General features: G+C 38.2%; 1 protein-coding gene across 2 annotated transcripts in view; it reads left to right on the top strand.

Moving 5' to 3' along the window:
- Positions 1-13,566, top strand: part of COPB2 (COPI coat complex subunit beta 2) — a 67,102-nt gene extending 53,536 nt beyond the window's left edge. For both annotated transcript variants that reach the window (XM_025449134.3, XM_025449133.3), the window contains exons 7-22: positions 185-284; positions 1,132-1,274; positions 1,711-1,910; positions 3,415-3,525; positions 5,529-5,617; positions 5,701-5,807; positions 7,005-7,148; positions 7,764-7,894; positions 8,172-8,379; positions 9,414-9,524; positions 10,500-10,714; positions 12,121-12,213; positions 12,307-12,487; positions 12,653-12,721; positions 12,871-12,942; positions 13,186-13,566. In XM_025449134.3, coding sequence (XP_025304919.1) covers positions 185-284; positions 1,132-1,274; positions 1,711-1,910; positions 3,415-3,525; positions 5,529-5,617; positions 5,701-5,807; positions 7,005-7,148; positions 7,764-7,894; positions 8,172-8,379; positions 9,414-9,524; positions 10,500-10,714; positions 12,121-12,213; positions 12,307-12,487; positions 12,653-12,721; positions 12,871-12,942; positions 13,186-13,281 — 2,070 coding nt within the window. In that variant the 3' untranslated portion in view covers positions 13,282-13,566. The remainder of the gene's footprint in view (positions 1-184; positions 285-1,131; positions 1,275-1,710; positions 1,911-3,414; positions 3,526-5,528; positions 5,618-5,700; positions 5,808-7,004; positions 7,149-7,763; positions 7,895-8,171; positions 8,380-9,413; positions 9,525-10,499; positions 10,715-12,120; positions 12,214-12,306; positions 12,488-12,652; positions 12,722-12,870; positions 12,943-13,185) is intronic.
- The last annotated feature ends 48 nt before the right edge of the window (positions 13,567-13,614 follow it).

The following is a 13,614-nucleotide window of genomic DNA, read 5'->3' as shown; positions in this document are numbered from 1 at the left end:
TTAGAAAAAAATATGCACATAAGATAATTGTGTTTCAAAAATTTCTATATATAAAAACTATTTAAATTGTCACAACCATTATCACTTCTGTATCTGTGCACTGGAAAAATTAAGGATGAGTTATTTTTCATTAAAAAAATAGATATATTTAAAATATTTTTTTTTTTCTGTGTCTTGATTACAGAATAAGACATGTGTACAGACACTGGAGGGACATGCTCAAAATGTGTCTTGTGCCAGTTTTCATCCTGAGTTGCCAATCATCATCACAGGTTCAGAAGACGGTAAGTTAGAAATGTACGTTTGTTCCTGTGCTTATAATTACTAAGTGCATGGTTTTTGTTTTTTTTTTTTAAGATTTTATTTTATTTTTTTATTTATTCATGAGAGACAGAGAGAGAGGCCAAGCTACAGGTAGAGGGAGAAGCAGGCTCCACGCGGGGAGCCTGATGTGGGACTTGATCCCAGGACTCCAGGACCAGGGCCCTGGGCTGAAGGCAGGCGCTAAACTGCTGAGGCACCCAGGGATCCCTAAGTGCATGTTTAAGCCAGGTAGTGCCCTGCATTGTAACTGGATGTTTCTGATAACTTCACTGTTTTTTATTAGAGAATACTTGAGCTTTAGGAGAGTGAAGGGACATTGTTGTCTTCACTCTCCTCCTCCTCCTAGTGTGTTTTGGCTCTCTTACTTAAGTAAAAGGATGCCCAGAAGTCCTAAAGAAAAACTGTGAAAAAGCCTGTCAGTACTTTGGAGTCTAAAAACCTGGGATCAAATTCAGGTGCTGCCACTTCATAGATAGTGGTTTGAATAGATTATGAAATGAGAACAGACATATCTGCCCCATAGGATTATAGTGAAAAGAAAAGATCACATGTGTGTAAAGCATCTGCAGGTATATAGTAGGCAGTGTACCTAGGAAATTCATTATTTTACATGGAAAATCACATTTCTTAGTTTCTTAAAATTTTCTTCACTTATGTTGCTTTATAAAATCACCTACAGACTAGACTATAGGTCAAAAAATTAAGCTACCAGGAAACTAATAAAGACTTCCCTGTGGCCGGTTCACCCAACACAGTTCATTGTTAGATGTTCAGATTAAAAGGGAGCATTCACATTGTTCTTTTTAGGAACCGTGCGTATTTGGCATTCCAGCACGTACCGCCTTGAGAGCACATTGAATTATGGAATGGAGAGGGTGTGGTGTGTGGCCAGTCTGAGAGGGTCCAACAATGTTGCTTTGGGCTATGATGAAGGGAGCATCATTGTGAAGGTAATCTCTAATTATACTCTCTGAATAAATGAACATAGTGGAAGAAGTTTTCCTTGTATTTTAGTACAATCATCTTCTAAGCCACCACTTTTATTAAACTGGCTCTTCTTTCATTAAGCATAAGAGAGTAAGTACTGGAGATTTATTTATTTATTTTTTTTTAATTTTTAAGGTATTTATTTATTTATTTATGATAGTCACAGAGAGAGAGAGAGAGAGGCAGAGACACAGGCAGAGGGAGAAGCAGGCTCCATGCACCGGGAGCCCGACGTGGGATTCGATCCCGGGTCTCCAGGATCGCGCCCTGGGCCAAAGGCAGGCGCCAAACCGCTGCGCCATCCAGGGATCCCAGTACTGGAGATTTAAAGTGGAAAAAAGAAGCCTTCTGTTAAGTGAAAATAGAAATGTTTATTTTGTGGTTTTATCATTCTTCCAGCTTGGTCGGGAGGAACCTGCCATGTCCATGGATGCCAATGGAAAGATAATTTGGGCCAAGCATTCAGAAGTCCAGCAGGCCAACCTAAAAGCAATGGGAGATGCTGAAATTAAAGATGGAGAAAGACTGCCATTAGCAGTCAAGGACATGGGCAGTTGTGAAATATATCCCCAGACTATTCAGCACAATCCTAATGGACGGTAAGCCATAACCGGAATCTCCCTCTGAGCTTCTGTGTATGTTAGAGCAGTGTTTGCATATCCATAGTGTATACCACTCTTACTCTGTGGTGGGCATTCCTGATGAGCTTTGCCCTACCTAGCCTAACAATCCTCAACCCTCAACCCAGTTGGCAGGGAGCATGTCCATCGATCAAGTTGGCATGCAGGATGTAAGCATATTTACCTTCCTGGCTCTGTCCCACCACACAATTTTGAACAGTTAAATACTTTGTATTTATTCATTTTAAATGTGTGGGGTTTGTGTCTTTGTGCTCCTTCAAGGGCAGATACCATGTCTTCTCCTGAGACTCCTTAGGTGCTCTAAAAATTTGCTAACTTAGGAAGAAAAGCTGACTCTGAAGTATGTGTCCTTTGAAAAAATTGAGGGAATGGTAATAATTCTGCTTCTTATCTATACTTGAACCATCATTTTCATTTCTTATGATTTAGAAAGCACCGAACATCTTGTAAAAGAGTTTGAAGCATAGGTTTAAACCTGTGCGCCTTTAAAAGTTACTTTACAATAGATCTGGGTGTCTTATAATTCTGTGCTGGGTATTGAAAAAGATGAACTGTAAACCAAGTGTGCTGCCTTGTTCAGTAAATGGTATCCATCGTTACTTGTAATATAATTTTCTTAGGAAGATGAAAAACGCATTAAATTTTTTTCCCTTGATATCATAAAAAACACTTTTTTTTGTTCTAAGTTTTGCATTTTACCATTGGCAGTCTAATAGCAGCTAATACAATATTTTACAGAGAGTTTTATATCTTGAGAAAATTTCACTTGACTATATACAATATTCTATTTTCACTAATTAAATGTTAAAATATTCTGTTTATTTTGATGAACTTAACAGTCATTAAAAATGAGTATTTTTATTCATTCCAGTGATATGCTTTAAAATTAAGATAATCTTGCAACAAAGTAGCACCTTCTTATGGTATAAATGTAATGAATAAAGTGCTACTCATCTTGGTGCTCAACAAATATCAGTTGAGGGGTGACTGGGTGGCTCGGTCAGTTAAGTGTCTGACTTTGGACTTTGGCTCAGGTCACGATCTCAGGGTTGTGAGACTGGGCCCAAGTCGGGCTCTATATTGGGCATGGAGTCTGCTGAAGATTCTCCCTCTCCTGCCCTCCTGCCTCCCACCCCCAAATCTGCTGAATTATTAGAATCCTGGCCCCTGTGCATCTCCAGCCATTCTTTCTGCCTCAAGTCTCTTTTGTCTATATGAGAAGGCCACTGCAAGAAAGTTTTTAGTAAAACCTCATCTTCATAGTATGTTTTTGGATAGAATATGTATGGGTAGCTCTGTATTTGAAGAAATGCATAACTTTAAAAGATACCAGATTCAATAATAACAGTCAGCTGAAGTAGCATTTGTTATTAGAAGTATTTTATTATGAAGATGAAGCATTGTTTCATAACTTCCACATGTCACTGATCCTACTTCTCTCCCTGTCTTCCATAATTTGCAGGTTTGTTGTGGTGTGTGGCGATGGTGAGTATATTATCTACACAGCAATGGCGTTGAGAAACAAGAGCTTTGGATCTGCCCAGGAGTTTGCATGGGCCCATGATTCTTCAGAGTAAGTTTTGGCTTGGGGCTGTCCAGCTGGCACTGATTGCAGATGGGTGATTTGTGTGCGGCTATATGAAACATGTTCCAAAGCCTCGGTGTTGGCTATGCTTTTCCGTGTTCAAGGACAATTCTCATCAGAGCTGCCTTTGCCCTTTCTGTATTTGGTATTCAGCAAGCTAAACTGGGGGCCCAGCACCCGTTTCCTTAATAGAGCCTGTGGCAGGGCTTGGTGCTTCTGGGCTCAAGACAAACTAGTCTCTCCTTGTGACCTGGCATCCTCAGGTACTGACTGTTAGGGTCCAGAGCTAGTTGGGAGAGACTACAATCTGATGTCATCTTGATGAGAACTTCATTGAATCTTTTTTCTGTGATGTTATCCAACCGCTGTTCTTAAAACAAATTCTGCCTGAATTTAGAGTACTTATAAAATATTCCCATTAAAAGCAGGAAAAATCTCTGAATTATCACATTAGGTACTAGTTATTTATAATTCTTTTTTTTTTTTTTTTTTTTTTATTTATGATAGTCACACACAGAGAGAGAGAGAGAGAGAGAGAGAGAGAGGCAGAAACACAGGCAGAAGGAGAAGCAGGCTCCATGCAGGGAGCCCAACGTGGGACTCGATCCCTGGTCCAGGATTTGGCCCAGGCTGAAGGCAGCGCTAAACCGCTGAGCCAACTGGGCCACCCGTGGCTTTGTTTTTTTCTGACGACACAACTGAATTACATCTTCAGTTTTCTTAGCTTTGTTTCCTCCATATTTTGTATTGCCCCTGTCCTCAACACCAAGTAACCTGAGCCTTAGTTTTACATATGAAGATATGTGTTTTTAAATTTTTTAACAATAAGATATACTGAGAAGTATGAATTTATTGTGCTCTTTTCATCAATTTCCTAAATATATTCATACACGCACAGTCCCATATACTAAAATGTACTTTGTTATCATCTTTAAAAAAAATACTTACAGTTCATGGATTGCTTTATCTCTCTTTATATATCTCTTTTTTTTAAGGTTTATTTATTTATTTATTTATTTATGATAGACATAGAGAGAGGGAGAGAGAGGCAGAGACACAGGAGGAGGGAGAAGCAGGCTCCATGCCAGGAGCCTGACATGGGACTCGATCCCGGGACCCCAGGATCGTGCCCTGGGCCAGGCAGGCGCCCTCAGCCAGACAGGCACCAAACCGCTGAGCCACCAGGGATCCCCTCTGTTTTGATAGTTTGCTTTTTGCCTTTTTTTTTTTTTTTTTAATTAGCTTTATCCAGCCAAGGCCCTACTTAACATCTTTCCTCTCTTGATAGGAATGCTTATCAGATCACTTCCTTCAGTACTCTTGAATATCCAGCAACAGCCACAGCCCCATCCCCTCTTTTCAAGAGGCTGGAATATACACACTGTTCTAAGTTGCCAAAAATGTCTACACCACTTATAAAAATTTTTCTTTATTTTTTAAGTCACCTTTATTGAGGTATAATTTATACAAAATTAAATGCACTATTTTAAATGTACATTTCAGTGAATTTAGACAAATGTATATAATCTAACCACCAGCACAATGAAAACATAGAACATTTCTATCATTCCCAAATAATCCCCTTGTTTTCCCTTAACAGTCATTTCCCTGGCCCCAGAAAACACTGATTTGCTTTTTGTCACCATGTGGATTAGATTTGTCTTTTGTTTCATATAAATGGAATCATACAGTATCCACTCTTACATTTGGCTTCTTTTGCTCAGCATAATGTTTTTGAGATTCATCCAGGTTGTTGCATGAATTGGTTCCCATTTTTGCAGTGTTCCATTGCAGGAATATACCAGTTTAATCACTCACTTAGCGAGTGATGTTGGGTCTTAGTTTCTGAAATAGTCTGTATACCCTAATAATGTGTGTATTAGTGTAAAACCCATAATCATTACTCAAATATATCTGAAAAAATTTCTAACATTTGATGGAAGTATGATTGGGTATATAATATGCTATGTTTTTCTTCCTTTCTCCCTAAGATATGCAATAAGAGAGAGCAACAGTGTTGTAAAGATATTTAAGAACTTTAAGGAAAAAAAATCATTTAAACCAGATTTTGGAGCTGAAAGTGAGTGCTATTTCTATATGACACATTTTTGAAGCTTTGCAATGGCTCAGAAACAGCTAAACAAAAGTCTTTTTTCTTTTCAGGTATCTATGGAGGCTTCTTATTGGGAGTCAGATCTGTAAATGGCTTAGCTTTCTATGACTGGGACAATACAGAACTCATACGCAGAATTGAAATTCAGCCCAAACACGTGAGTTTTCCCTCAGTTGTTACTTCTGGAACGTGTAGCTTTGTGAGGAGCTCTGGGTCCCTGAGGCAAAGAAATGTCCTTATACCCAGCTGTCCTGGTTCCATTGTGTTGGACTCAGTACCATTTACTTCAAAATTGCTTAGAAAATCAGAATTGTGGTATATGAATGAGGTAGTAGACAGTGGGTATTTTGAAAAGCATCAAAAGTTATACAAATGCCAAGTGCCATTCATATTTTAAATGGATTTGACAGTATAAAAAGCATGCTTTAAAGATAAGAAGTCAGGGAGCTCTTGACTTGGAAAGGCCTAGGAGCTCCCGTACCATTCAGGAAGCCTTTTCATACTTTACCTGATGATGGCTGTTTAAACTTCAGGTAAATGTCTCCAGTGGCAAAGTTTTCTGGAACTACCTGCTTCTTTGACACCTTTCATTGTCAGATAAAAATCTTTGGAGACAAATCCACCTCCCTAGGGTTCTGGTTGTGTCTTTTATAGCCTGCATTCTGAGTGGGCACTAGCACCCTGGTGGGGAAAAATTGGTTCTTGAGGGTGAAGAAAATTTGCACTTTATCTATAAAGGGTAGATACTTAGATGTATATATATGTTATGTGTGTGTATATATATATACACACACCATGTATGTATGTATATGCATTATATATGTATAAGCATATATAGTATCCGTGGTATTTTGTAGGGGGAGGTGAGGGAAAAAAATGTCTAAAAAGATTCCTGGGTATGTGGGTGAGGGTGATAATGGAAAAAAAAAAAGGCTGAAAAACACTTTTTTAGAGCAATAGGGAATGGGCTGCTGCTTCTAAATGACAGCGTGTCCAGTGCTTCCTAACAGCTTTCCTTCCTGTCTCCCCTTGGTCTTTCCATTTCTCAGCTAAATAGCAAGGCACTATAAGAAAAATAAATAAATAAATAAACAAACAAACAAATAAATAAATAAATAGCAAGGCACTGCCCCATCTACCCTCCAAATATGGATATACACATGTACGTATATGTATATATGTGGTATATGTATCTGTACATATATGTACACACCATGCACTATATAAACTTGTCAAATGCGTATTTATTATCCTGATGTAAGAAAAACAAATCTTGTTAGAAACTAAGTGTATGCAGTTAGTCATACCACACAGAAATCCGAAACTGTCCATGTGTCTGCTTGCCATGTTACAGATTTTCTGGTCTGACTCTGGAGAGCTGGTCTGTATTGCCACCGAGGAGTCATTTTTTATCTTGAAGTATCTGTCTGAAAAAGTCTTGGCTGCACAGGAAACACATGAGGGAGTTACTGAAGATGGCATTGAAGACGCCTTTGAGGTAATTCACCAACACAACTTTAGCTTTGTTTTTAAGTGATTTATATTTGTATAAACTTCACTGAGTTTGATATTTTATTAAGTTTTGGAGAAAGTGAACATATAAGGAATTCCAGTGAAATGTGAAAATTAAAGTCTTGACTCAAAGATCAGAGTTTGAAAGTATGTATGTTTAAAAGAAATTTGTACTTTGATTTTAGAAAATCATTAGATTCACTTTGATATCTTTCAGTAAGGAAATTAGAAGGTGTTTTGGTCTTAAGACAGTTCACCCAGAGTGATTTAAATGAGCTCTCAAATGGTAAAATTAAGTCATCTATTGTGGAGATGGTCCTGGAAGATTTTATGAAATACTTCCTTTTCCAGTTTCATGTGTGTGAGTTTAGATCACAGCTCTGATGCAGCAGTGAGATTCTGCGTTACAAATACTCATCCAGGAATCTGTTTTTAAATGGAGAAAGAAGATAGAAATTCCAAGAAAATATTTTCTTTCTTGAAGTAGGATTTTACTTTGCGTCCTTACTGTACCTTATCACCCCAGTCATACTCAGTTTTTATGATTGACAGGACTTCTAATTCTCAATAAGGTAATAATAGACTATTTTTCTCTCTGCAGGTTCTTGGTGAGATTCAGGAAATTGTGAAAACAGGGCTGTGGGTAGGCGATTGCTTCATTTACACAAGTTCTGTGAACAGATTAAATTATTATGTTGGAGGAGAAATAGTCACCATTGCCCACTTGGACAGGTAACTGAATATTGTTTTACTTTTGTGTCAAGCATTCTAAATCCAGAATTATGTTTTTTAAACAAAACCTATTGCTGGTTTGTAGCAGTGATAGGCTTGATTTTTCAGTGTGTAGCAGTTTTAGTAGGTTGGCTCTTGTTTATCAAAATTGCATCAGTCGAAGTGAAAAGATTCTGAGCAAGAGGCAGGTTGTGTGTGTGTGTGTGTGTGTGTGTGTGTGTGTGTATCATTCTACTGATTTGGGCCTACTCCTAATTAGTTTCTGTGTCTGTTACAGGACAATGTATCTCCTGGGCTATATTCCTAAAGACAACAGGCTTTATCTGGGTGATAAAGAACTGAACATTGTTAGCTATTCTCTGCTGGTTTCCGTGCTGGAATACCAGACAGCTGTCATGAGAAGGGACTTTAGCATGGCTGATAAGGTTCTTCCTACCATTCCAAAAGAACAGAGGACCAGAGTTGCACACTTTCTGGAAAAGCAAGTAAGAGGGATTTTTTTTTGTTTGTTTGCTGGTTTTCTTTTTGGGTGTTTTTTTGTTTTGTTTTGTTTTTTTTTAAAGATTTTATTTATTTATACGTGAAAGACACAGAGAGAGAGGGAGAGGGGGCAGTTTGTGTAGTCTGGGAAGTTAAAACATTTTAAACATAATGATACAGCCTTCCTGGAGATCCAGCTGGACAGAACTTGGATAGCTGTCCAGCAACTCCCTCTTGGCCACCCCATAACCGAGCATTCTTCCTCATTCCAGGGGAGTCTCTTGAAGTCTCAGCTTGGTCTAATGCACCACATCCATAGAGCTGATGAACTTGCCCACAGTGCATACTCCCATCAGTACTCCTTGTCTTAGGGGAGAAGCTAATTTGATAATTACAGTAGTTGGTTTAAAAGCCTGTTTTGATGACTCTGTGGAATATGGAAGACAGTTTTAGATTTCCTGCCCTTTGATGAATCAAGTAGACATAAGACCAGCAGTCAAGTCCTGTAACCATACCCTATCAGTGTCAGGACCTGCAAGCAAAACGTTTGCTAAATGACCCACAGATTAGGAAAAATTGGAAGGAAGCTTTTACATTTAACTGCTTTTCTTTGAGGGACTGGATTACATGATCTCTGAGCCCAGCTTAGTGAGTAGGTTGTGAACAGCTAGGTCTATACCACTGAGCCTCTCTTTGTTCACTCAGCTTTCCAGAATCTTTGTCTTTTTGACATTTGCTTGCTTTTGCATTTTTAATTTACTAGTTTTACATGAGTTTGTTCAGCATCAGTCACCTTCCAGTGCTTAGAAAATAGCATTGCGGGACTGCATTTTGTCTGCTGGTTTGTTCTTAGCAATTAATTTAATGATTCCTTTGTTTTTCTGTCTTCTCATTAAAGAGTATTATTTATTATGTTTAGGCAGTGGGGTTTGTGTGTTAGCAAGGTAGCCTTAGTTCAAGAGAGAGCTAAATGGCTGACTTGCTGTGTGTGATATACACATATAGACTGCACACACAGTTACATATGTTCTCTGTTTAGGGCTTCAAGCAGCAAGCTCTTACAGTATCCACAGATCCGGAGCATCGCTTTGAACTTGCTCTACAGCTTGGAGAACTGAAAATCGCATACCAATTAGCAGTAGAAGCAGAGGTATGTACTAAGTCATGATTTTCTGTAATTGATTCAAAGGTTAGTAGCTACTTCTTTGTGTTTAGTTTAAGTTCTCTTGTTAAATTTTTCTGAAATGCAAATTAGTAAATCTCTTTGGATGATTGCCTCTATTTGTTCACTTAAAAAATGCATTTTGTTAGTCTTTACATGAATGAATTTTATTGGAGATCTATTTTTAGCATTGTGAATTTGTTTAAGAAAAAGTGTTTTCAGTAGCTTATAGGAGATCTGTTTTGCAAAAGAAGATGTAAGATATTAGATATTGTAGTCTGGGAACTTAGAGTACAGACAGACAAAGCAGTAATTTGCCATTATCCCAAACTAGTGAGAAAGTTGTTGGTTTTAAAGATTTTAATATTTTGACACAATTTAATGATTTTAATGAACTGCTATGTATTAAGGGCCCCCAATTGTGGTTTAAGTCTAGCATTTATTGGTAAATTCATTTCAGATGTGCTAAATAAATTTCAACTACATTGAGATCATCCAAATGTGTAGCATTTTGATTTTTGAGAAGCTACAAATAACAGATAACATCATTGTTAAATATTTAAGAATATAAAAAACAATGCTCTAGACTTTCCAGAAATGGTACTAAATCACTCATTAAAATAACTGCAATCTAATTACCTTAAAACTCCAATTAGATAGTATTACTTTTAGTTTTACTGTGTAATTACAAAATTATAATGGGTTGATGATTATTCATGCATCATTAAAATTGATTTGTTTGAATTCATTTTGTATATGCGAATAACTTCCATTTTCTCATTATACATTTTGTCATTCCATTCTTACTTTGATTGATAGAACCAGCTTAATAAGCACAGCTCAGTATATGTATGAAATATCTCCCATTGGCAGCCCAGTAATAGGTTAACAGAAGACTGTTATGTTGAAAATTCAAATGTTTATTTCCATAGATGTTTTAACTTGGAAACTCTTTTTTTACAGTCAGAACAAAAGTGGAAACAACTTGCCGAACTTGCCATTAGTAAATGTCAGTTTGGCCTTGCCCAGGAGTGCCTGCACCATGCACAGGATTATGGAGGCCTGTTGCTCTTGGCCACTGCCTCTGGAAATGCTAGTATGGTGAACAAACTAGCAGAGGGTGCAGAGAGAGATGGCAAGAATAACGTGGCATTCATGAGCTACTTTTTACAGGGCAAGTAAGTATTAATCCAAGGTCTAAGAGTGGTGGGCATAGTAATTTAAAGCACTGGTTTCTGCAGTGACTATGAGGGTGGTTTACAGAGGAAGAATGAACCCTGGAGAGAGAACGGACAGGCACCTGGCCTAGCCCTGGCTAGTAGGGGTAGTCCTAGGAAGGACAGTGCTACCGTGGTGGTGTCCACCTTCAGCAAGGGATGCTCTTGACACATTTGGTCGAAATAAGCAAAATGTGCTGTTTAAGGAGGCTTGGACTGAGAGAAATGTTAAACACCTTTCTCAAAAGCCTGGCCTCTCCCTGGCTGAGCCATTTTATTTTACCACAGCAGGAAGCTATTGTGCTGTTCCTGTAGTACCCAAATGGCCAATAGTTTTACCCAAATTGGGTAATTCTGACCTGTCCATGGCAAGAATAAAGGGGGTTGAGGATGTCAGGTACTTCTAGAATTGAGTCCAGTTGTAAAGCATAAAAATACCATATACTTCTCAAAGTCTAGCAGTTAGTGCAAACCAAATCATCTCATCATTAGTTGACCATATTATGAAATAAAACACAAAATATTCAGTAACCTTGCCCTCCATAGTGACTTTTTTAAACCTCACACTTTATTATCAAAGCTTAGTGTATCCCAATGTGTTTTTATAATATATGTATTTATAAATTTGTATACCTGTAGGAATAGGTCCATAATTCAAAAACCAAAAACTGTCCTGAAAATAGTTTCCTATAATTTATTTGATGGCAAAACCTTAACTCTGAAGTATATTATTTTATGCTTTTATGCTACTTGTTCTTATTATCACATTTAGTATTCATGTGTTATTGCAGAATGTTGTTTGACTTTCATTTGATGCCGAGGATATTAGGTAATATATATGTAGTGTATTACATTTCTAAAAGCCAAAAAACCCTTTTTCCCCCCCAAAACCTGTGACTTCTACACATTGTCTACTTTACCAAACTTCGAAAAAAATTGAAATTAAAAAAGTAGACACTAGGACATTTTCCTGCTAGAGACCACTGGATTGTCCAGCACAGCCCACGTTGGAGACACTGCCCTCAATGTTCCCACTTGTGAAACCAAGTTTCTGCTCCTGTATCTCCTGAAAGCCTTTGAAAATGTGCTTGTCTAAGCTGCCTTAGCTGGCCTTGAAAAGCCCCCTTAGATTCTTCTTAGGAGTTGTTAAAACAGGTTGTCGAGAGAGCGAAAATGGTCACAAATCTGTCCTACCCTTCATGCTCTTGGAGTCCATTGATTATGTAAACACACTGATGATAAGTGCATGACTCAGTGACAGAAATGAGGTGTGAGGTATATGTGTGGAAGTTGGGGAGAGAATGCTGACCTTGCAACACTACATTTGTCTCTTCTTGGTAATAGTGCCTCTCCTTTTTCATCTTTAGGCTAGATGCCTGCCTGGAACTCTTGATTAGAACAGGTCGATTGCCTGAAGCCGCCTTCCTAGCCCGGACTTACTTACCCAGTCAGGTTTCAAGGTACAGACTTTTAATTTTAGGAACAAATGTTTCAGATAAAAACTAGAGCACGCTTACTCAAGTTTCCCTTTGGTTCCTTGATCTGTACAATAGGGTGGTGAAACTCTGGAGAGAAAATCTTTCAAAAGTCAATCAGAAAGCAGCAGAATCCCTTGCAGATCCAACAGAATATGAAAACCTTTTTCCTGGATTAAAAGAAGCCTTTGTTGTAGAAGAATGGGTGAAGGAAACACATGCTGATCTGTGGCCAGCCAAGCAGTACCCACTTGTCACGGTGAGTCGCCAGGGAGCAGACCTCATTTAGTGTGACTAGAGTGTAGAAGTGTGTTCATACTTTACATACTTTATTGTTGGATTGAGAGCTGATAATTGAGATTTGGATCAAATTCATAAATGAATTATGACTTCAGAATATTTCATTATTACTTTATTCTGATAGCCAAATGAAGAAAGAAATGTTATGGAAGAGGCAAAAGGCTTTCAGCCCTCAAGATCTGCAGCTCAACAGGTCAGAATACTGCCTGAGATAATCTGGTTAAGATTTGTTCATTTTAAGTGTCATCTCCTATTTCCTAATCCTGAACAGCCTTCCACTGGGGGAAAATTACCTGAACAAATTCTCCATTTTTATATATGTATCTCCACTTGGCCTTTCAGGAACTTGATGGGAAACCTGCTTCTCCTACTCCAGTAATTGTCACCTCCCACACAGCCAACAAAGAAGAAAAGGTACAGACACCATACCCAGACTTTGCATGGGAACCCCAGGTGCACTCCTTTCTCCCCATGAACGGCTGCAGGATGGGCAGGCCTCTGCATTTCAAGTGACGTAATCACTTTCAGAGCAGGGGCTCTGAAATGAGAGAATGTCCCTTTTGACTATTGCTTTGGTTCTCTTTGGATCATGAATCAGAGGTAGCTTCAAAAGTTTATCAGAGATAACAAAGTGCTATATAACTCTTTTCTTTGCAGAGTTTAGTCGAACTGGAAGTAGATCTGGATAATTTAGAATTAGAAGATATTGACACAACAGACATCAACCTGGATGAAGATATTTTGGATGATTGAGTGTAATGTTTCTTGAGAACCCCACTACACAGATCATTATGATGGACAGGTATCGATCGCCACCCTGACCACAGTGCTTTAGACTCTTGAGAACCTCCTTAGATTTTATATGGAAAGGCTGTTTGTGGCCCACTGGGAGCACACTGCTCTTCTCATCTTAGGAGTCATTTATGTGCAGCATCTAAATCATTGTTTCCTCATTAAGTAAACTAAGTGTGGGCTTTGATTTTTTTTTCATACTGTCATTAGACTGTTATCTCATAAAATCTTTTGAATTAACAAAAATACTTGAAAGTTTCCTTTCTAAATAATGAAAATAAGCTCCTTGTTTTA

This window comes from Canis lupus, chromosome 23, assembly GCF_003254725.2.
Source record: "Canis lupus dingo isolate Sandy chromosome 23, ASM325472v2, whole genome shotgun sequence".
Taxonomy (NCBI): domain Eukaryota; kingdom Metazoa; phylum Chordata; class Mammalia; order Carnivora; family Canidae; genus Canis; species Canis lupus.
The sequence above is the reverse complement of the archived record's forward strand: the minus strand, read 5'-3'. Positions and strand labels throughout refer to the sequence as shown.